Genomic DNA, 22,028 nt, shown 5'->3' with positions numbered 1-22,028 from the left:
CTTGGTCATGGAAGGGACCCCTCGTGTTACTAAAAACACAAGTGAAACTCGCTACAAGCGATTAAATAGTAGTGCCAAAAATCACATAAACAAGAATCATCATGTTGGAATTGCATACAAATAGCATAGCTTAGAATGCCTTGAGTTGGGGTGGTTGTAGATGTAGAAGTCAAGTAGGGGATCCCTTGTGTTACTAGTGTTACTAAAAACACAAGTGAAACTCGCTACAAGCAATTAAATAGTAGTGCCAAAAATCACATAAACAAGAATCATCATGTTGGAATTGCATACAATTAACATAGGTTAGAATGCCTAGAGTTGTGGTGGTTGTAAATGTAGAAGTCAAGTGGGGGATCCCTTGTGTTACTAGTGTTACTAAAAAGACAAGTGAAATTCGCTACAACCAATTGAATAGTAGTGCCAAAAATCACATAAACAAGAATCGTCATGTTGGAATTGTATCTAACATTAACATAGATTAGAATGCCTAGAGTTGTGGTGGTTGTAAATGTAGAAGTCAAGCGGGGTAATGGCATATTTTAATGAGGTAACTTTTTTATCTTTTTTCTTTGGAATTTTGTGACACGATTCTTGGTGAGAGTGCAAAGTTCCATCGATTAAATTGCGCTTTTGAATGCAAAAATGCAATCAGCACCCTAAAAATAAATTGCGCTTTTGAATGCAAAAATGCAATCAGCACCCTAAAAAACACCTGAAACATTCCACTTCTGCAAACTAAACTACTTGGAACTTTCCCAATTTCTAACCGGATTTCGAACAAAATTAGCCAGAAAATCCACCTTGAAAAGAACTAAAAAGATGCCTCATTAAACTAGTAAGGCAATAACAAAAGATGCAGTAGCAATAGTGATATGATAAAACATGTGATTTTGTATGAGCTTATTAATTTTCACATGCGTGACTATCACAAGAGGAGCTGGTCACTTGATGTGCAAACAATGCAAGTCAGTAAATATAACTATAAATATATGGAAATAATGGAAATGTGACAAGCCCCTTTCTTTCTTTCTTGTGATTTCTGAGCTTGCTCTATCTTGAACCTGTCATCATCTTGTCATCATGTATGCAATGTGTGTGCACACTACTATCATGCTTATATCAAAGTCCAATGAGGAGTCTCCACTAGTGCTGCAAACCCTTTTATTTTTCGTCGTTGTGCTTTATGGGTTTGCTCTATCTTAAACCCTTCAATGTGTGCTTCGTGTGTGCACTATGAATCTCTTTCTCATAGCAAAGTCCAATGGGGAGTCTCCATTATTGCAATGTGTTGTACAGTATAAGATAAAAAAAATTATATTTTTCAATATATCGCTGTCCCATAAGAATGATGCTGTGTAAAACTCATGATGAATATTGCACTACTTCAGCCCTTGGAGAAATATTATAAGAGAAAATTTTCATTCCTGACAAGTCAAAATGCAGCTCCATCTAATTGAAAAAGATTTGCGGAGAATTGTTCAAAGGGAAGGGGTGAAACCTTTTGCAGACGATTGTTGAAAGGAAGAGGTGAAACCAACCGCACTAAACATAGCAGCAAAGTGTGATAAATCAGCATACACTGTGGCACTGCATAAAAAGGGTTGCAAACCTGTTTAAAGCAAGTGGAACCAATGGCAATGATGCAACACATTTCCCTGATGATATAACCATCAAATTGTTTTAGTATAAAAGAGATGTTGGAGCCACTAAAACATAGAGGAAAAGGGTTTGCTGAATCTACAAACCGATACAACTCATGATTCTGCATCCAAAGCTGGGGGAGAGGTGCACTGGTGTAAGTAGTGTAAGCATCTTCATTAACAAGATAAAAATCAATGCAAAGAAGAATGTCCATGTTGATAAATTGTGAATGTTCATGTTTGGTTGTAGGAAGCGTTCTAAATCCAACATTAATGTGGCCTAGAATGCCTAAGTTGTGTAAGTAAAACAGAAGCGGTAGTAGCTGCTTATGCATCAGTCAAACATGTAATGGTGGGGGTGATAGGGTAAACATTTGTTAGTTAACATGTCACACCTGGGTCTAGACCCCTGCCTAAAAAGTTGTGTGCTGGGTTCGAATAAAGGTCTTCAGGTATTCCTCTTTCAGTTTCCCCACCTCAGAAATTCCACGAGAGTGTTTTCATGCTGCTTGCCCTCGCAGTCGAGAAGTGATAGGGTGGCAGGTCGAACAGTGTTGATCTGAATGTTAATAAAATTCAACTTGATGATTCATCACAATTCTTCTGGGTCCTGCTTCCAGCAAGCAGCAGGATCACCTTAATATTATATTATCTTATGGGATCCAGCAAACAGCAGGGGAATTGGGTGAATGAATAAAGAGTTCTGAATTCAAATCTAATCCAAAGAAATAATAGATACACGTTGCAATCACCTAGTTAATTCGAAAACATTATCTCTTCCTGGAGACTGCAATAATTTTGGCTTTTAACTCTACCTATGTGTGTGTTTCTGGCTCAGATGCTGGTGCTTCTGGTAGGAAAGCGCCTAATGAGGAAAATGGAAAAGGCTTTGAGTCAAATTAGCCTGATGTTAATTATGATTTTGTGGGAGTAATGACTCTCACATGCACGTGCCAGCATTATAGGAGTTGGTCTCTTCATGGGCATACGATCAAAGACACTTTGATGTCGCCATAAATATATGGAAATCCTTGAAAAGCTTGATGAGTTATGAGGCCTTCTTATTTTTCTTTCTTTCTTGTGCTGTGGGTTGTCTCTCTAAAACCAATCTTCTGTGCTTTGTCTGCACTTCTTATGTTTGCTATTATTCTCATTCTCACAGCAAAATAATATGCCATGAGCTTATGGTGGAAAAATCAGAATAATGAAACAGCAACTAGTTACAAATGAGATTCATGTTAGCCATGGCCAAGGAGATAGGCACGAGACAGATGAAATTTAATGGTGGCAATTGATGGAAAACCCCAACGCTTCCTTTAAAATGATAGCAACAAAGAGGGAAAATAATTGCAAAATTAAAAGCATCATTAAACAATTTATAAACAGGCACAATTATTTATTCTCCAAAATCGCTATGGCTTAGAGGTTAAGACCTAAAAAGCCAACAAAGGCCGCAGTGTGTGTATTATGACTGTAATTAACGCCCATGCTTGTCTATAGACTGCGTGATTACATTGATCAGAACACCTTCAGAACAATATAACAAATATACTTCAAATTGATTAAAACAAAAAGCTTGAATTTCTCTGATCGAGAACAATACTAGGAAATTGCAGAACATCAATAACAAATCACATGTACATTTTCTGATAATCTACATTCTTCAAGAGGAACCTAAAAGGATGGCAGTCAAGTACAAATACCAGACCAATGAACCAGTGGTTCCTCAAGTGAATAGTTCATGGAAAGGTCCTCCAGAAAATATATTGGCGTAATGAACTGCGGACAAAGGAAATCTTTTCCCGGAATTATAAAAAAACTCCCATAAAGCTTACCACAAAACAACATCGCAAGAATTTATGGCCCTTTTTCACCATTTTCTGCAATCCCATAGCTTATCCTCCAGTAATATATGCCAAAGCTGGCCAGAAATAATCGTAGAAAATATTTTTAATACTTCCTGAGCTTAATCTCTTTGAGAATCCACCCGTCTCTTTGACAGCTGAGCCAAGCGAATCTCTCTCTCTCTTTCATACTCCCGTAGATCAGCTCTCTGAAGAAAAGAAACTTTATCAAGATACTTATCACTACTTTTCTTGTAGGCATCCAGCTCTTCTTCTAAACCCTCTTTTTCTTTGTAATCTCCCCAGTCCTTTTTCGATTTGTCTAGTATGTTAAGCTTTCGCTTTTTACTTATTTGATCAAGTAATGCATCCAAACTAGAAGTCGATGCTGCTTGCATTTTTGTTCTTTCCTGTGCAATCTGAGCTTCAGTAGAATTGGGATCTACAAACTTTCTTAGCTTCACTTCTTCCCCAGCAAAATTACGGATTTCATTAACCTGCAATAATTGAAATCACAAGACAAGTTGAGATGTACGTCACAAAATAATACTCAGCAGTCTGTACACCCACAAATATGCAAATATAGAAAGGAAAACAAAAATTGCAAAGAACCGGAAAGCGTTGCTATTAACAAGTTATAATGTACATCTCTCCCAGTACATGTAAAAAGGTAGGACACTGGAAACTGCAATAAGGAATAAAGCCATACAGAACATGCCAAATGACAATTTGTATCCATATGATGTAAAGACAAGTTAAACCAAAAGCACAGGTTACAGCACCAGTAATCTCATAGCCAAGGACATGAAATATCAAAGATGAAAAAGTACCTTCAGGTGTAAAAGGAAAATTTTGAATAGGTATATCTGACAATGATTTAAGCACATCTCATGGTAGAGGAAAAAATTCCAGCTGTTAATGGAAATGTTAAGTTACAATCAAGTGCAGCGATAGTGATATACTAAATAGGTATATTTGGCCCTAATTCAAGCATATCTCATGATGGTGGAAAACATTACAGTTTCTGATAGCAATGACAACCATCAAGCTGATGCACCTACAATGGCTAATAATTATAATACCAATGCATCAAGGTTTACCAAAATCCTGAAAGACGGCAGAAAGCTATCTAAATATACAGAAATAATTGGCATCATACCCAATCATTAGATCTCTAGGAGAAACATTAAAAATCAGCTATAGGCTATAGCATATAAGTAACACCTCTATCTTTCCGCCTTTATTTAATGCAGTAGCATCTTTCACTGCCGCCAAAGCTGCAGCCGCAATTCTTTTGGCCTCTTCACTAGCTTCAATACTTTTTGTGCCAACTTCTCGTTGCCTATTTGATGCCAATCCATCACTGAAAGCTTGTCTACCATCAATATTCACATTCACCATTGAAGGTTTCTTCGGTGCTATGCCAAGACTTACCATCCAATCCTGAAAAAAGGCAACACTCAATATCAAATAATTTGTCAATGATAGAAGGCAGCAAAACAATTAAAAAGGATAGTTTCCAGCTCGGGAAGATATTCAATGTAGCTTTTAAATGTGAAGTGTATGAGATGAGTACAATTTCATGTCATTGAAAATGCATTTTCTCAAAATAATTACCATTGTATTCTATGATGTGCCCAATACAATGTCCCTGTAACAGAGGGTCTCCAAAGCTGTCCACCATGGAGATAAGGGTGTGAAGGATCTGATTTATCTATCTAGTCACTGAACAACATATAGTAACCCATGGAATGACCATAGAAACAACAATGTGTATATTGAATAAAAACCAAAGAGATCAAAGAATGCAAGTAACAAGGAGATTGCTGCAACTGTACACATATGGTATACACTCATTTTTATTGGAAATGATATAGAAATATAAAACTTTTGGAGGGTGACCATCTTTGACCAAGTAACCTATGAGTTACAATGAAATAGTGTAAAATACAAATATAATACATGTGAACCAATTTGCTAGACTTACGTCTCATCATATCAGAGCCAGATAAACTGCTGTGACCAGCATAAGCCTCATACCAATAAGAGGTCCTGGGTAAAAAGACTAACTGATGCAGAAGCATCCCTGCTATTTTCGCAATGCTACATGACCCAAAGGCATTTTCACTCTATTTTGGGTTCATTTCAAGTTTTTCAGATTTCCAACATGCAAACAGCAATCTGGTACCTTTGTCAGCACACTCTCATATCTTGGAATCAAATGTTGAACTTTGATACGTTGTAGAGAAGATCCTCTACCCTCACACCAAATTTTAGAAGCATATATAGAATTTAGACCCAAGCTCAGAACCAGGATCTGAAGAAATTCCTGTAATGACAATGGTTTAACAATTTGATGAGTGCATACTCATCTTTTGGAATCAAGGTCTGTAATTTTGACAGGATATCAAAGGCACATTTATTCAAGCTCATCAAGTTTTACATATAAATTTGACACTGCGTAGGTATTCAAAATTAGCAAACAGTAAGTTTCTGATTTTATTTCTGTGATAACAGAAGACTGGTATTTTGATTGGCACACACTCATACTTTAGAGTTGAAGTCTAAAATTTGGATAGTTATAGAGGAAAAATTCCACTATTAACTCACCAAATTTCATAAAAAGTTATCAAGTTTAAGTCCCAAGCCCAAGCCATGCCCTGTTTTGACTCTTGAGACCATGCACAAAATTTTCCAGAAATACAGGTTTAGTATTTGACTTGTGCACAAACAATATCTAGAGCTGGGGTCTGAAACTTTGATATGTTCCAGGGAGCATCATCCTTACTGTTGAGAAATCAAGGATATTGTAGATTAGGGTTTGACTCCTCTTACTTGATAATTACTTGTGATGTTTGGTGGCGATTAATTACTTTATTATATCTATTTCATCCAGCAATTACCAAAATCATAAACTACATGAAGATCACAAGAACACAAGATGTAGGCTCCAAGCCAGGGCAAAACCCCTCCAAGGGGAAAACCCAGAAAATTCTTCTCTTCTTATAGAATCAGTTCAAAGTGAGACATTCATGACCCAAGGACCAATATCAAGACCTCCTGAAGCACCAAGTCAGCCCTCTAAAGAATGCTTCCTCAAACAAGTCAAAGCGAACAGGGTGAATAGCTTCAATACTAGCCCAGATTCACAGATTTTGGGCCTGCAGCTACACAGAATTTCGACCCTGCAACTTCGCACGCATGAGCAAGAGATGATAAAAATAGAGAGAACCCCTTCTTGCTTGCCCTTGCTATTCTTCTCCTTGACCTTTGCACTTTTTCTTCTTCTCTTGCTAGTAGATCAAACTGGTGGGCGTGTGTCCAAATGAGGTCGAAGTCTCTCCTTTATATAGTCTCTTCATGTGGTCGAATCAGGCCTCCTTTAGGCCAACTTCTCTTTGGTAGGGCTGACTTGGTCTTGGGATCAAATAGACTCTTCTAGTCTCAAAAATCAAAAATAATATTTTCTTTTGATTACAAATTGTCTGAAAGAGACTTTGACTCATGACTAAACTTCTTAATATCTTATTGACTCAAGAAACCCTAGAAGTAGGAAGAATGTGCTTATCTAGAAAAATAATAATAATAATGAATTTCTCTTTTTCTCTTTTCTTTTCTTTTTCATTCATACAAATACAAATATAATTATGAAGACGGATCCTAGTTACATTTTTCTAACACTCCCTCTTAACTTGGGACGTATTCATAATTTCACAATAAGGTGCGTGAATTCTCAAATTGAAAAGTTCTCATAAGAAGAGTCGAATTGATAAGCCATCTTATAAGCATCAACATCATGACCAGCGTTGTCAAATAACAACATAATGAGGTCTTTTTTACTAACAAGCTCTAACTCTACATAAGATTAGAGCACAATGCTGGGAGGCACACAAATATGAACACCTTATCCTCTCAAGGCACATTTCCCATCAAGATGTTCACAAGGTATGTCCTTCCAGGACTTATTCTTATCTTGGATCCCAATCCTCAAAGAATATCAATCCTCTTCGACTACTCTCTTGGATGCCCTACCACATCCTCAAAGAGTGTCGACCCACAAGACTACTTCCTTTCTTGGATTCTCAATCCTCAAGGAGTAAAAGTCCCAGATGCTTATCAATCCTCCATTCCCCATTCTTCCTCCATGGCCTTCACTAGACGTATGGTTGTTAGTCCTAGCCTAGTGCATGACATCTATAGAGAATATAGTGTCCCATATCACTCCCTCTCAATTAGAGAGGAGATGTCAACAAGTCCAAGCTTGTTTCTTAAGTACTCAATCTTCTTATTCAAGAGAGATGTTGTCAAAATATCAGCTACATTTTCATCAATGTAGAGATGTAATGTAGCTTCACAACCCCATCCTGCACTTTCGGATGTGATGATACTTATTATTGATATGCTTCGTCCTTGCATGAAATATTGGGTCCTCAGTCAATCTTATATTGCTATGGTTGTCACAACATATTGTGGTAGGCTCTAATGGTACTTCAAACAATCTGATAACAGACTTCTCAACCAAATAGCTTCTCTTCAAACTTCACATGCTGCAATGTATTCTGCTTCAACACTACTTAATGCAATTGAATCTTGCTTCCTTGCTCATCGATGAGATCATAGAGGATATTAAACTAAAACATCCACCAGTAGTGCTTCTTCCATCTGTCTCACTACCACCCCAATCAGAGTTTGTATAGCCTACTAGCCGAATTTCCTTACCAACATATCTCAAGCAGTGATGTATTGTTCCACGAAGATACCTCATAATTTGTTTTGCTTCTATCCAATGATCACGTCTTGGCTCCATTTGAATTGACTAAGAACATTTACTAGAAAGCATATATTGGGCAGTGTGTTCACAAGATACATTAAGGAGACAATTAATTGTCAGTAACATGTAGGATCAACAAGACCTAATTACAAACTTCTTAACTTCTTCAAATTTGTAATCATTGAAGTGGTCATCAGTTTGCTATCCATCATGCCAAACTTCTACCAATATTTTGATCACATATTTTCCTTGTCCAAGATAGATTTCACTTAGTTTCTACAATACCTCCAATTCCAAGTAGTAATGCATAAGCCCAAGATCCTTCATGTTAAATTCAGATGTCAACTATTTCTTGCATTCCTAATTATGTTGCTCCACACCTGTAACAAGTAAGTCATCCACATATAGTAGTATAATCATAGGTTCATTATTGACTACTTTAATGTAAAGGTTTGGATCTACAAAACTCTTGACAAGGCCAAGTCTTAAGAAGACATGCATCCATTCTTGCGTACCAAGCTCTAGGGCTTGCTTCAAATGTTATGAAACCAACTCACAAAAAGATAGAAAAGAGAGATAAACGCCTTAGAATTCAGCCTCTTCGAGGGGGCAACCTCCTTTAAATTACACAAATGAATAATTCTTGGATAATACAAATGACAAGGCCTCCTTTCTATATATAGGAGTCTAAGGGGTCATAATATAATCAGAGCCGACATAACAATAATAATGTAAGGGCACAATAACAACAATAGTGGGCTTCTATGGGGCACAATAATAACAATATGGGAACTACATGGGCACAACAATATAATAAGGGAGTTGTACTAATAACAATAAGGGGTTACACTAGTAGTATAGGGACCTAACATGCCCCTCTCTTTCAAAAAGTGTTGTCCTCAACACTTGAGTAGTTCTTGATGCTTCTGTATAAAATTCTTGTCCTCCCATGTGGAATCTTCAATGGGTAAGTTCTTCCACTTGATGAGATACTCTGAAATTGATCGATTTCGTAGCACTGTCGAGTTCTTGTTTCTGTGACTGCTCCAAGCATCAATATGATTTTTCCTTCCTCGTCAAGTTCTTGCAATATTGCTTGAACTGAGATCTTCTGAAATTTTGAATGAGTGGCCACACTTCTTCGTCCTTCTTCCATTCATCCCTTTCTTCGTTTATCCAATCCAGTTGGATTATAGAAATAGCACAAAACAATGCTTCCACATCTTCATCCTTTCTTGAGAGTGCATTTGCAACAACATTTTGCTTCCCTTTTTTGTAGATGATTTCAAACTCATAATCCAACATATTTGTGACCCATTTTTTCTGTTTTTCTAAAGATAATCTTTGTTCTAAAAATTATTTAAGACTATCATGATCCATTTTTACCTTGAAGTGTCTTCCCATTAGATAAGGTCGCCATTTCTTAAGTCCATGTAATATTGCCAACATTTCCTTCTCATAAATAGCTTGCTTGAGATGTAGCCGTAAAAATACCCAATCGCCTACATCAAAACTTCTTTCACTACGATGTTGATATGCTTATTGTTTCATTCGATTCTGCACCAAAGTGGCGTTATCCTTTAAAAGTTGGAGAACTTGTTGTTGATGCTCGATGTGATCTTTCACTGCTTGAATCTTTTTCTTCTTGATATGTCCTTCTATCTTGAGAGTTTGAGGAGTCGTAATTTCTTCCAATGCATTACAAGATATGGTTGGATTCATTTCTTGATGCTCGATGTGATCTTTCACTTCTTGAACATTTTTTTTCTTGATATGTCCTTCTATCTTGATAGTTTGAGGAGTGGTAATTCCAGCGAATGCATTACAAGATATGGTCTGATTCATTTCTTCTTTCTCAAGGGTTGGTTCCTGGTGTATATCCTCTTCTTTTGACATTTCTTGTTCCTTTTCTTCCTCCTCTTCACAATCTACGTAGAATAATTTCTTCTCAACACACTTATGACCTTTAGTGCATTTGCTATCACAATTGTAGCAAAGCCCTTTTGCTCTTTTTTCTTCCAATTGCTGTGGTGTCAACCTTGTAGGTTGTGGAAGGCTAGGGGCAACAACACTTCCATGTTTATAGTTGTGAGTGGTAGGCTTCCTGGTTGCCATAATTTTGCTTTCTATTTTTCTTGATAACCTGAATGCCTTCTCCAATGAATCAGGTTCCCAAAGGCGAACCTCATGTTGGATATTATCCTTTAAAGACCCTATGAACACATCAATCCTATGCTCCTCTGGAATATCTTTAAGCGTTATGTTCAATTTTTGGAAGTCCTCAATGTGCTCCATCATTGAACCCTTTTATTTGAGATTTATCGATTGGCTAAAAAAAGTGTTGCTTTTTGTATCCTCATAATGTGCTATCATTTCTCTCTTAAAAATTGCCCAAGTGACAATTTGTTTATAAGAGCAAAGCCATCAATACCATACAAACTGATTTGGTTCCAAATATAAAGTTGCAATATGTACCTTTTGTGTGTTTTTGCACATTATGGAGATTGAAAAATTGTTCAATCTGTAGTATCCATGTTCCAAAATCATTGTCATCAAACTTCCTCATATCAATTTTTGGAACATGGTGGGTCTTCAATCCAACATTAGAGTATATGAAATCATGATTAACATTTCTTTTGTTCTCATGAGTTTCCTTTACTACCCTTTCACCATTAGTAACCATTTCTTGTAGCAACTTAATTTCCTTTACTACCCTTTCACCATTAGTAACCATTTCTTGTAGCAACTTATTCAAATTTATCTTCAATTCCTCCATTTTAGCGTCCATGCCATTCATCTTATAGCTTCCATGCCATCCATCTTAAGGTTCCACACCATCCATCTTAATTTGCACACCATTCATCTTAGCTTCCACTCCATTCATCTTGGCTTCAGTTACCTTTTGTGAGAGTGAAATTTGTTGTACTTGGTCTTGTAATTTTGATATATCATGTTGCATTTCTTCCTCTTCTTCACAATTCATGCTAGAGCTTTCAAGTTGCTTACTAAATGTTTCCATTTTCTTTTTTCGAGGCATCAATTAATGCTAATAATTCTTCATTATTCCCTTTGAATTCCTTCAAAATAATTTTTCAAACCAATCTTATGCAAAATTTAAAAAAAAAAAAAAAACTACACTTTTTTTCACTTTGTAAGAGCTCGATATTGAATCTGTAACTCTATAATTTCAGATCTCCAAGTTCTGAAATTGCGTCTTGCAGTAGCCCTCTGAGTCCTCTTTCTATCCCCACAAGTCTGATCAAGATTGGATTCTGCGAGGAAGAGTTAGATCAAATCTCCCACGATGACCTGATTATAGACCTTTTCAGAAGAGCGAACTTGTACGAAGTGCCACATGTCACTGTTTTGACCTTCGGATTTGAAAAAGATAAACAGAAAACTACAGTCCGTCCTCTTTCTGTAACTTCTTACGAAATTTCAATCTGATGCTCAGAACAAAAGTTATGACAATTTTCCCCATGTCCCCTGTTTGGAATGTAATTCGGGAGTCTGCAAAAACCCTAACTTCCTCGAATCATATCTCCGAAAGTATAACGAGACAAGATCTGAAATTCGGACTCGAGCTTCACCGAGATTTCGGCTCAAATGGGTTTTAATTTCAGAGTTTGAAACTGCGTAGAAAAAATATTATAGCGAAAATTCCACGATGACTTGTTTGAGATGAAATTTTGGAGCTTGCACAAATCCTAACTTCCTTGGATCATATCTCCATAAATATGGCGATACAAGATCTGAAATTCGGACCCAACTGAATGCTAAAATGCTCCAAGAGTAACCAAGAAGTGATCAAGAATAACTAAGAGTGACTAAGAGAGGCATAGAATGTTTTCCCTCTCCTTTTGTTTCCTTTTCCTTTTGTTCTCCTTCAATTTCCTTCATTTTCCCTTGCATGCATATTCTTGTCTCTTCATCTTCCTTTTCTCCTATTTTCCTTTATTTCTTATACTAAATTGCCATTTATTGCCTTTTTCCTTTACCAATGCCAATGCCATTGCCAATTTCCCTAGCCAATAATAAACTACAAGTGACCACCTAATGTGATGCTTTTCCCCTCATTCAACTTGGAATACATGTCCCATTGACCTTGGTTTGATTTTTGCCTTTTTTACATGGAAATATAATTTGGGGCTGCTACAATTTGGTTTAGGAACAATCTCCTAGACATCATTTTTCATAATAGATCGATATTCTTCATGTGTAGCTTTTATCCATTCTTGATGTTTTTTTGCTTCCTCATAAGTGGATGGTTCAGCTTCAATAAGCTTGGTCATGTAAGCTACATATCCTGAATATATTTTCAGCTTCTTGCTTTCTCTGAAAGTTCCTCTTGCTGCTACATGTCCTTCGGCATCCTGAAGAGTTGTTCTTAACCAAGTTGGTCTCTTACGAGTCTCTGGAATGATGACCTGCTGCAAAGGTTCACTTGGTCCTTCAACATCTTCATGATTTGTTGTAGGTTCTTGATTATTGTCATGTTCCATGATTTCTTCAAAGATTGGAACTTCTTCTTCATTAGAGTCGATAGGAATGTCCTTGGATTTCTTATATGCAATGCTTTCATCAAAGATAACATCTCTGCTTACTTCAATTCTTCGCTCTTCCTTGATGTAGATTCTATAGGCTTTGGATGATGTACTATAACCAACAAAGATGCCTTTCATGCCTGCAGGGTCCAACTTCTTCCTTTTGTCTTTTGGAATGTGAATATATACAGGGCATCCAAATATTCGAAGATGGTCAACACTGGGCTTCTTTCCTGAGAATGATTGTTCTAGAGTTTTTTCATCGATAATTTTGCGATGACTTTGATTTTGAATATATATTATTGTCATTGTTGCTTCTCCCCATAAGAACTTTGGAAGGTCTTGATCATGAAGCATGGCTTTGATACATTCTTCAATCGATCGGTTCTTCCTTTCAGCTACACCATTTTGTTGAGGATTGTAGGGAACTATTAGCTCCCTCTTAATTCTTGCTTCCTTACAAAATGCCATAAGATATTTGGAAGTATTCTCCCGCATTATCGGATCTCAAAATCTTTATCTTTCTTTCTATCAGATTTTCCACTTCTAACTTGAATTCTTGAAATTTTTCAAATACTTCATCCTTAGACTTGAGTAGATATATCCATGTTTTTCTAGAGTGATCATCAATGAAGGTCACATAGTATTGATGACCTCCAAGAGATTTTTCTGCCATGGGTCCACAAACATCAAAATGAATAAGGTCCAAAATTTCATTAGATCTAGTGTCACTACTTGCAAATGGTTTCTTTATATTCTTGCCAAGAGCACATCCCTTACAGACTCCTTCATGCTCTTCTTTTAGTTCAGGGATGCCATTAACCATATGATTCAGAGATGGCAAAATCTTATAATGAAGATGACCAAACCTTCTATGCCAAAGCTCACAAGGACTTATCTCTAAGTGTACTAGAGCTTGATTAAGAGGAGTAAGAAGTCTATACAACCTCCCCTCACAAATCCCAATAGTCTTAGCATCTTCAATACTAGATCCCTTACCCCATACAATTACTTTGCCATCAACAAAAGCAACTCTATCACCTCTATCTTCCAAACAAGAAATAGAAAGTAAGTTTTTCTTCAAACTTGGAACAAAGAGTATATTGTTGAGATGAATGCTCCGACTAGTTTTTGGCTCCAAAGAAGTAGATCAAATTTCTTTGGCTGAATATCTCTTCTTGTCTCCAAGCTCAACTGAATGTAAAGAGATTCATTTTGACACGGTTTAAAGTTGTCCACATTCTCCTGTCACGTTTCTGGAGGCTCCACTATCAATTACCCAAATGTTATCATCTTCAAAAGTACTTGGGAGAACCAAAAAGAAACTTCCATACATGACTATTTTTTATAGCTTGGAAATGAACTTCATGATGCAACTTTTGATGGAGACAAAGAGACTCCTAATAGTCTTGAGACTTTTCATCATATAGCTTGCCATTGAAGAGGGAGAGAGAAGATAGGTGACTACTTCAAGAGTGTCTTCCAACAAGATGGCTAACATTGATGTGATCTTCAACCTTACTTCCTTCACCTTTGCTCTAATACCATGTTGAGAAATCAAGGATATTGTAGATTAGGATTTGAATCCTCTTGGTAATTACTTGTGATGTTTGTTGGCGATTAATTATTGTGTTATATATCTATTTCATCAGGCAATTACCAAAACCATAAAGTACATGAAGAGAGCAAGAACACAAGATGTAGGCTCCAAGCCAGGTCAAAACCCCTCCAAGCGGAAAACCCAGAAAATTCTTTTCTTATAGAATCAGTTCAAAGTGAGACATTCAAGATCCAAGGACCAATATCAAGACCTGCTCAAGCACCACGTCAGCGCTCTAAAGAATGCTTCCTCAAACAAGTCAAAGTGCACAAGGTGAACAACTTCAATAAATTTCGACCCACCTTCACTAATTTTCAACCGTGCAACTACACAGAAATTTCAGCCTTGCAGCTACACAGAAATTTCAGCCCTACAACTTGAAAAGATGCCCCAGAACTTCGCACGTGTGAACAAGAGATGATAAAAATAGAGAGAATTCCTTCTTGCTTGCCCTTGCTCTTGTTCTCCTTGACCTTCGCACCTTTTCTGCTTCTCTTGCTTGTAGATCGAACTTGTGAGTGTGTGTCCAAATGAGGTTGAATTCTCTCCTTTATATAGCCTCTTCATGTGGTCAAATTAGGCCGACTTCGTTTTAGTAGGGCCGACTTGGTCTTGGGGTCAAATAGACTCTTCTAGTCTCAAAAATAATATTTTCTTTTGATTAGAAATTGTCCGAACAGGACTTTGACTCATGACTAAATTTCTTATTGACTCAAGAAACCCTAGAAACATGAAGAACATGCTTATCTAGAAAAATGATAATAATAATAATGAATTTTTATTTTTCTCTTTTTTCTTTTCTTTTTTTTGCATTGATACAAGTACAAATATAATTATGAAGACTGATCCTAGTTACATTTTTCTAACATTTACTGTTAATTTATGGTATGTTCTATGCTTAGAGCAATTTACTTCTCTTTCTTATTATTATTCACAGAGTAGCAATCACATGTGCATAAGTAAAGTGCAGATAAAACATTAAACGATCAACAGAAAACAAGCCAAGACAAGAGACACAAGATGTGGCGGCTAGCCAGGGACAAACCCCAATATGGGGAAACCCTTTGATCAAATCTTCTTTTATCTTCAATAATTCAACAAAGAGAAATAGTGCAAAAATCTTATTTATAGCATCAGCATTAGCAGCGTCATCATCAAAACTAGGGCAGTCGATATCTCGCAAACTGACCATCGAATCAGCTTGATTCCACCACCAAAAAATGCGGCCTTCAAAAGAGGTACAAATGGAACTACAACGCAGTTCTAAGGAGGGAGTCTTCTGGTCAACGTTGGTCGAACTTTAGTTCAGCAATTGCAGCACTAAATTTTGCGTCCTTCCTTCCACCTATGTGAGAGAGAGTCACCTACTACGCAGGAGAGAAGAGACTCTTTACTGCGCTGGAGAGAGAGAGAGATGTGATGAGTTGAGTGAGTCCAAATGAGGAAAAGTCCTCTTGTATTTATACACATCTAATGATAATTGAATAGATGCGACTATTGGGCTTCTGAGCCTACATGAGTTGTTGGTAGGCTTGATAATTATTCCATAATCAAAATAAATTCATATCTCCATAAATACTTATCGGAAACGGATGACCTTTAGATCAATCCTACACCTCTCGACGAGAGGAGTCTAATAAAAATATTATCAGCGATGAATAAGATGACCCACATGGAGTTTGGCCCCAGTTTCCAATTTTAACACTCCCTCTCAACTAGGAAGAACTCCATCTGCAATCTGTCTGTCAATCGCTACTATTCATCGATCAACTGCACTGCCCTATACAGCTTGACCCTTGCCCTGCTTTGATCTATTCTGCCTGTTCTGCTTTGTCTTGTTCTGCCCTATACTGATCTGTATTGTTCTTCTTTGTTCTGACCTGCACTACCTTGCTTTGCTCTACTCTGCTCTGCTTTGTTTTGTTCTGCTCTTCTTTTGTCCGAATTATGAAGAAGAAGAAATGATCGAGGATGCATCATACTGACTCAAAGATGGTCTCAGAGTATGTAGCATTGGTCCCAGACTAGTCTCAACCAACACGAAGTCAACGTCGTAGTGAGTACAACTACCACTAGTCCCAGACTAGTGTCATCCTCCACTGACTCGAAGTCAGTCTCAGAGTGCATACCACTGGTCCCAAACTAGTCTCAACCGACCCGAAGTCAGCGTCATAGTAGGTACCACTCCTACCACTGGTCCCAGACCAGTATCATTGATCCCAGATCAAGGAAGGTCATCCTAGCGTAGGGAGTACGGTAGATATAGTGATGCATCCATCAGTACTACTATGGTCCCTAACTTCATTTCCTTGCTCATTGATCAGATGAGAGGTACTTCCCATGAGTCCCTGACTGCATGGGTACGATGCCTTGATAGGAGAACTTAATCAATCCCGTCCTCACAAGAGAAATAATCATCCTGCTACAATTGCCATGGAGAACACATCATCCAGACCTCACAGGAGAACTAATCATTCTGCTACATTTTGTCATGGAGAACACATCATCGAGACCTCACAAGAGAACTAATCATCCTGCTACATAGTCGTGACGAGGTGATACAAGGAAAGTTTTGATTCTTTTACCCTGTCGTCATATGTCGCTCCAAGAAGTACCCCGCGCCCCCCCCGAAGCTCCCAGAGCTCAATACATCATACAGGACCCTCATCAGCGGGTTTCTGAACAACACCAAGTCGTTCTCGGAAAGTCAAGAATTTGACCTTTCCTAAGTGCTTTGTCAAAATGTCAGCGACCTGTTCATCTGTACCGATATGTTGGAGCCTTAAAGCTCCCCTTTGTACCATATCTCGAATAAAGTGGTACTTGATATCGATATGTTTGGAGCGATCATGAAATACGGGATTCTCTGACAAACGAATCCCACTTTGGTTGTCACATAGGATCACGGTGGTATCCAGTGTAAATCCAAATGGCTCACTGAAGAGCTTCCACAACCAGACTGCCTCACAGGATGCCATGCTAGCAACAATATACTTTGCCTCGGCGGTGCTCAAGGCCACCGACTTCTGCTTCCTGCTCATCCAAGATATCGAAGCAGATCCCAAGGAGAAACAGCACCCGGAAGTGCTCTTACGATCCACCACACTGCCTTCCCAATCAGCATCAGTGTATCGAAGTAGTCTCACATCTCCGGCAGTGTATCTTAACCCATAAGTGATTGCGCCACGAAGATATCTCAACAGATTCTTGGCACCAACCCAATGTATGTGGTGAGGTTCAACCATATGTTGACTCAACGTGTTGACTGCGAAGCATATATCTGGACGGGAGTTCACTAAGAACATTAATGCTCCGATGAGTTGACAATACTTGATGGCATTTCGTAAAACAGGTCCAATGGCATTTCGTAATGGTTCTTAAAGTCAAGCTCCATCGGGGTAGTTACAAGCTTGCAGTCTACCATACCGAATCTTTCCAATATCTTCACCGCATATTTTCCTTGAGATAGGAAAATTTCCCTTGGCTTCTGCCAGACTTCAAGCCCTAGGAAATAGTGCATCAGTCCTAGGTCCTTCATTTCAAATTCAGAAACCAACTCCCTCTTACATTTGTGAATGAGAGGGTCTGCACCTGTTAGGAAGAGGTCATCCACATACAACACTAGTATGAGAGGTTTTTCATCTTCAACCTTGAAGTAGAGGTTAGGGTCGACTTCACTCCTAGTGAATCCCAGCTTCATCAAGTTGTTGTCGATCCTCTGATACCATGCTCGAGGTGCTTGCTTCAGCCCATAGAGGCTTTCTTCAACCTACATACATGAGATTTTTGATCATGAATCTCAAATCCTTTGGGCTGCTCCACGTAGACCTCTTCTTTGATCGAACCATGCAAGAATGTTGTCTTGACATCCATCTGATGTAGATTCCATCCTTGTGAAGCCGCAAGGGCTATGATTGAGCGAATGGGGGTATATCTAGCAACAGGTGCAAATATCTCGTCATAGTCTATACCTTCCTTCTGGGAGAAGCCAGGAGCAACAAAACGAGCCTTATATTTTTCCGTACTAACATCTGTTGCATGCTTTATCTTGTAAAGCCATTTAGAAGTGACAATTGTCTTGTCCTGGGATCTGGGAACTACTTCCCAGACATCATTCTTCATAATAGACTCATATTCTTCCGTCATAGCATCCTTCCATACTTGTTGCTTGAAGGCATCTGAGAATGATGAAGGCTCATTTTGTATGATCATGCTCATGATGGTCAGGTATCCCTGATACCTGTTTGACTTCTTACTTTCACGGAAGGTTCCCAGGGGTGCAGTGTATCCTTCAGCATTATCCAGTAACCCCCTAAGCCAAGAGGGCCTCTTCCTGGAAGAGGAGGGCTCAGGTGAATCAAAAGGATCCATGGGTTCTTCCACATCAGGCATTGTTTCATCATCCTTCTCTTTCGGTTCCCTGGTGTTGGCTTCTTGAGAGTTCTTCAAAGTCGAAAGATTGTCCACCTTGCTGAGGGCCATATCTTCGTCAAAGGTGACATCATGACTAATCACGACTTCCCTTTGACTGGAAACATTGATTCTATAGCCCTTAGTATTTTCACCATAGCCCACGAAGATTCCTTTCTTTCCAAATGCACCCAATTTATTCATTTTCTCTTTCGGCACATGAAAATATACAAGGCTTCCAAAAATTCTAAAATGAGATACGTAAAGTTTTTTACCGGTGAACATTTCTTCAGGAGTCTTGGAACCCAATGCTTGATGAGAGCATCGGTTTTTTACATATACGGCGGTGTTTGCAGCTTCGGCCCATAGAAACTTCGGAAGTCTTTGATCATGGAGCATGGCACATACAGCTTCCACAATCGTACGGTTCTTCCTTTCCGCCACGCCATTTTGTTCAGGAGTATATGGTGTAGTAGTCTCCCTCTTGATGTCAGCCTCTTTACAAAAGTCATGAAACTCGTTAGACTCATATTCAGTCCCATTATCAGTGCTTAAGATCTTGATCTTCTTTTTGGTTTAATTCTCGATCAGGGCTTTGAAGTGTCGAAACCAAGAGAACACTTCATCCTTCCTTTTCAAGAAGTATATCCAAGTCTTTCAAGAATAGTCATCTGTAAAAGTAAGATAATATAAATATCCTCCCAAGGAGTTCACAGGCATCATACCAGATATGTCTGAGTGAACCAGATGTAATATATCAGAGGTCTTGCTTTGGCTTGAGGGGAATGGTCCCCTTTTGAGCTTTCCTTCAGCACATCCCGGACATACACCTTCTTTCTCTACTCAGAATTTGGGCATCCCTATTACCATTTGTCTTACATCGGGTAGAGCTTTATAATGAAGGTCGACAAACCTTCAATGCCAAAGTTCAGACTGAATAGATGTGTCACAAGACATGACACCTAGCGAACTTCCACCGACCTAATATAATGAATCAACTCGAAACCCAAGAGTGAAGGCATCTTTAACATTATTTTTCCATATACATACCTTGCCATCGTTGAAGGTTACCTTGTAGCCTTTGTCTTCCACTACTGGGATCTATGTTACTTGGGAGCGGGAGTAGGAGCGACCATTTTCAAAAGCCCCCGATTTGGGAGCGAATCCCAGAGCGATTTTTTAAAAATATATATATTTTTTTAATTTTTGATACATATATGTCAACAAAAACATGTAGAATGATGAATTAGATTTAAAAAAACATAAAAAACATAGATTGAACCATATAACAACAATCATCTAGAAGTTATAATCTTCATCAACCACATCCGCAAGTTAGTAACATAGTAACATACAACATATTGAGTCTCATGATTCATCAATCTTAAAGTTTCAAGCTTTCAAAATTCAATATATAACATTTATCATCATTGATCACCAAAGTTGTACTTGTAACCTAAGTGTAACCATTACAATAAATAATATCTAACATGAAATGAAATGTTATAAAATGAAATGAAATGAAACAACTTTCAACTTTCATGAAGCATCATATTCATAATTCATTACTAATGAGTTATAATTGCCAACTTCAAACTTAAATTGTCATATATTGTTTAAATAAATATCATAATAAATATGAAAGAGTCAATAGTTATAAAAGCTACTAGAAACTAGAAAAGAGAAGTAAATCTATTATCTATTTCTTATGCTTGGGCCTCTTGCCACCACGAGAAATGTCTAATTTTTTAGTCTTGTTGCAAAATCAGGATCTTTGTCATTAATATCACCCTCCAAGCATTAATATCCAAAGGTATCTTTGTCATTACTTTTGTATCTGTATAGGGATCTTTGTCATTAATATCACCCTCTAAGCATTAACATAAGATAGAAAAAGCATAGCATGTCAAGTCAAGATTTTGTTTGAGTGATGCGTACATTTTTAGGAGGGTCATGATAGAGGAGTTCGACAACCAATGTCACTAACATCAAGGTACATAGAGGGATTGGTGCTCTTGATTAAATACGAATTCCATACCCTAATACATGACAAAATTCAATGGAAACATTGCAATCCCCCAATCCTAAAATCCTGAAAAACTGATAAGTCTGCTGGATTTTGAATGAAATCTAAAATTCTACTTTCTCCATATGAAATCCAATGAGGACGAAACCACTCTCAAACATCCTGAGTCATTTCATGGTAATGTTAAAAATTTAAGTAAAAGGATGAAAATGAAGATTAAGGAGAATGTCACTATTACTTTAAGAATTTAACATTACCATGAATAGCATATCAATACTAGGGCCTAGACTTGATCATTAAGCTGCCCCACTCAAAAACTATTTGTTTCTTTCAAAAAAAAATTCATTTCGAACATTACTACAAAAAAAAAGCAAAAAAGGCAAAACGCTCTTGAAAAGGCAAGGAGCGAAAAAAATTTTAGGGAGCGCGCTCCCGACCCGCTCCTGAGTCGCTCCCGCCCAGATTGGGAGCGGGAGCGGGGGGGGGCGCTCCCCCGCAACATAGGCTGGGATGGACACCAGGTCCTTCTTGAGGTCAGGTACATATAATACATCCTGTAAGTGGATCGTATTTCCTTGATTCAATTTAAGAGAGACAATGCCTACACCTTTCATGGGATATTTCATATTATCTCCAAGGACAATTTCCATGTTAGTTTCCTTCTCTATTAGATTATGGAGAACTTCTTTGTAACCAGTGAAGTGCCTTGATGCACCATTATCAATGAGCTAAATTCCCATTGAGTCTGAAGGAGTAGAGGTAGATAGAGCAGCCGGTAAATAATATTCATCTTGCTTATTTTCAACAATGTTGGATTCTTACCTAGAATTTTTAGCCTTCTTGAATGGTTGTCCTCTTCCTTGATTACCAGCACTCCTTTTACCTTTGCTATTAGATTTCCCATTCCTCTGATTTCCATGAGACGAATTTTGATCATCGTCCCAGTGTGAGATCTTTCTATTAGGGCACTCCTTTGCATAGTGACTTGGTTTATCGCAAATGTAACATCATCCTTTTCTTCCACCCTTAGGTCCGGCCTTTCTTTTTGATTTAGTCTCGGAATTATTTCTTTTCTTAGCATTAGAAGAAAAGGCAGCAGGAGGACCTTTAGGCATAAGCATTTCTTGCTCTTCAACCCTTGTTTCTTTTTGAATGCATCTAGCCATTAATTCCTTGAAACCAGGAATTACATT

The 22,028-nt window shown here is 37.9% G+C and overlaps 1 protein-coding gene across 6 annotated transcripts in view; it reads right to left on the bottom strand.

The window, feature by feature from the left end:
* Positions 1-3,180: 3,180 nt before the first annotated feature.
* LOC149260895 (craniofacial development-like protein) overlaps positions 3,181-22,028 on the bottom strand; it is a 122,569-nt gene continuing 103,721 nt past the window's right edge. For all 6 annotated transcript variants that reach the window (XM_089421298.1, XM_089421295.1, XM_089421284.1 and 3 more), the window contains 2 exons: positions 4,709-4,927; positions 3,181-3,981 (listed from right to left, as the gene is read on the bottom strand). In XM_089421298.1, the coding sequence (XP_089277424.1) occupies positions 3,607-3,981; positions 4,709-4,927 (594 nt within the window). In that variant the 3' untranslated portion in view covers positions 3,181-3,606. The remainder of the gene's footprint in view (positions 3,982-4,708; positions 4,928-22,028) is intronic.

Source organism: Pinus tabuliformis, chromosome 6 (assembly GCF_031772625.1).
Source record: "Pinus tabuliformis cultivar Carrire ecotype Pingquan chromosome 6, CPIR1, whole genome shotgun sequence".
In the NCBI taxonomy this organism is placed as follows: domain Eukaryota; kingdom Viridiplantae; phylum Streptophyta; class Pinopsida; order Pinales; family Pinaceae; genus Pinus; species Pinus tabuliformis.
This window is presented reverse-complemented; position numbering and strand designations above follow the sequence as displayed.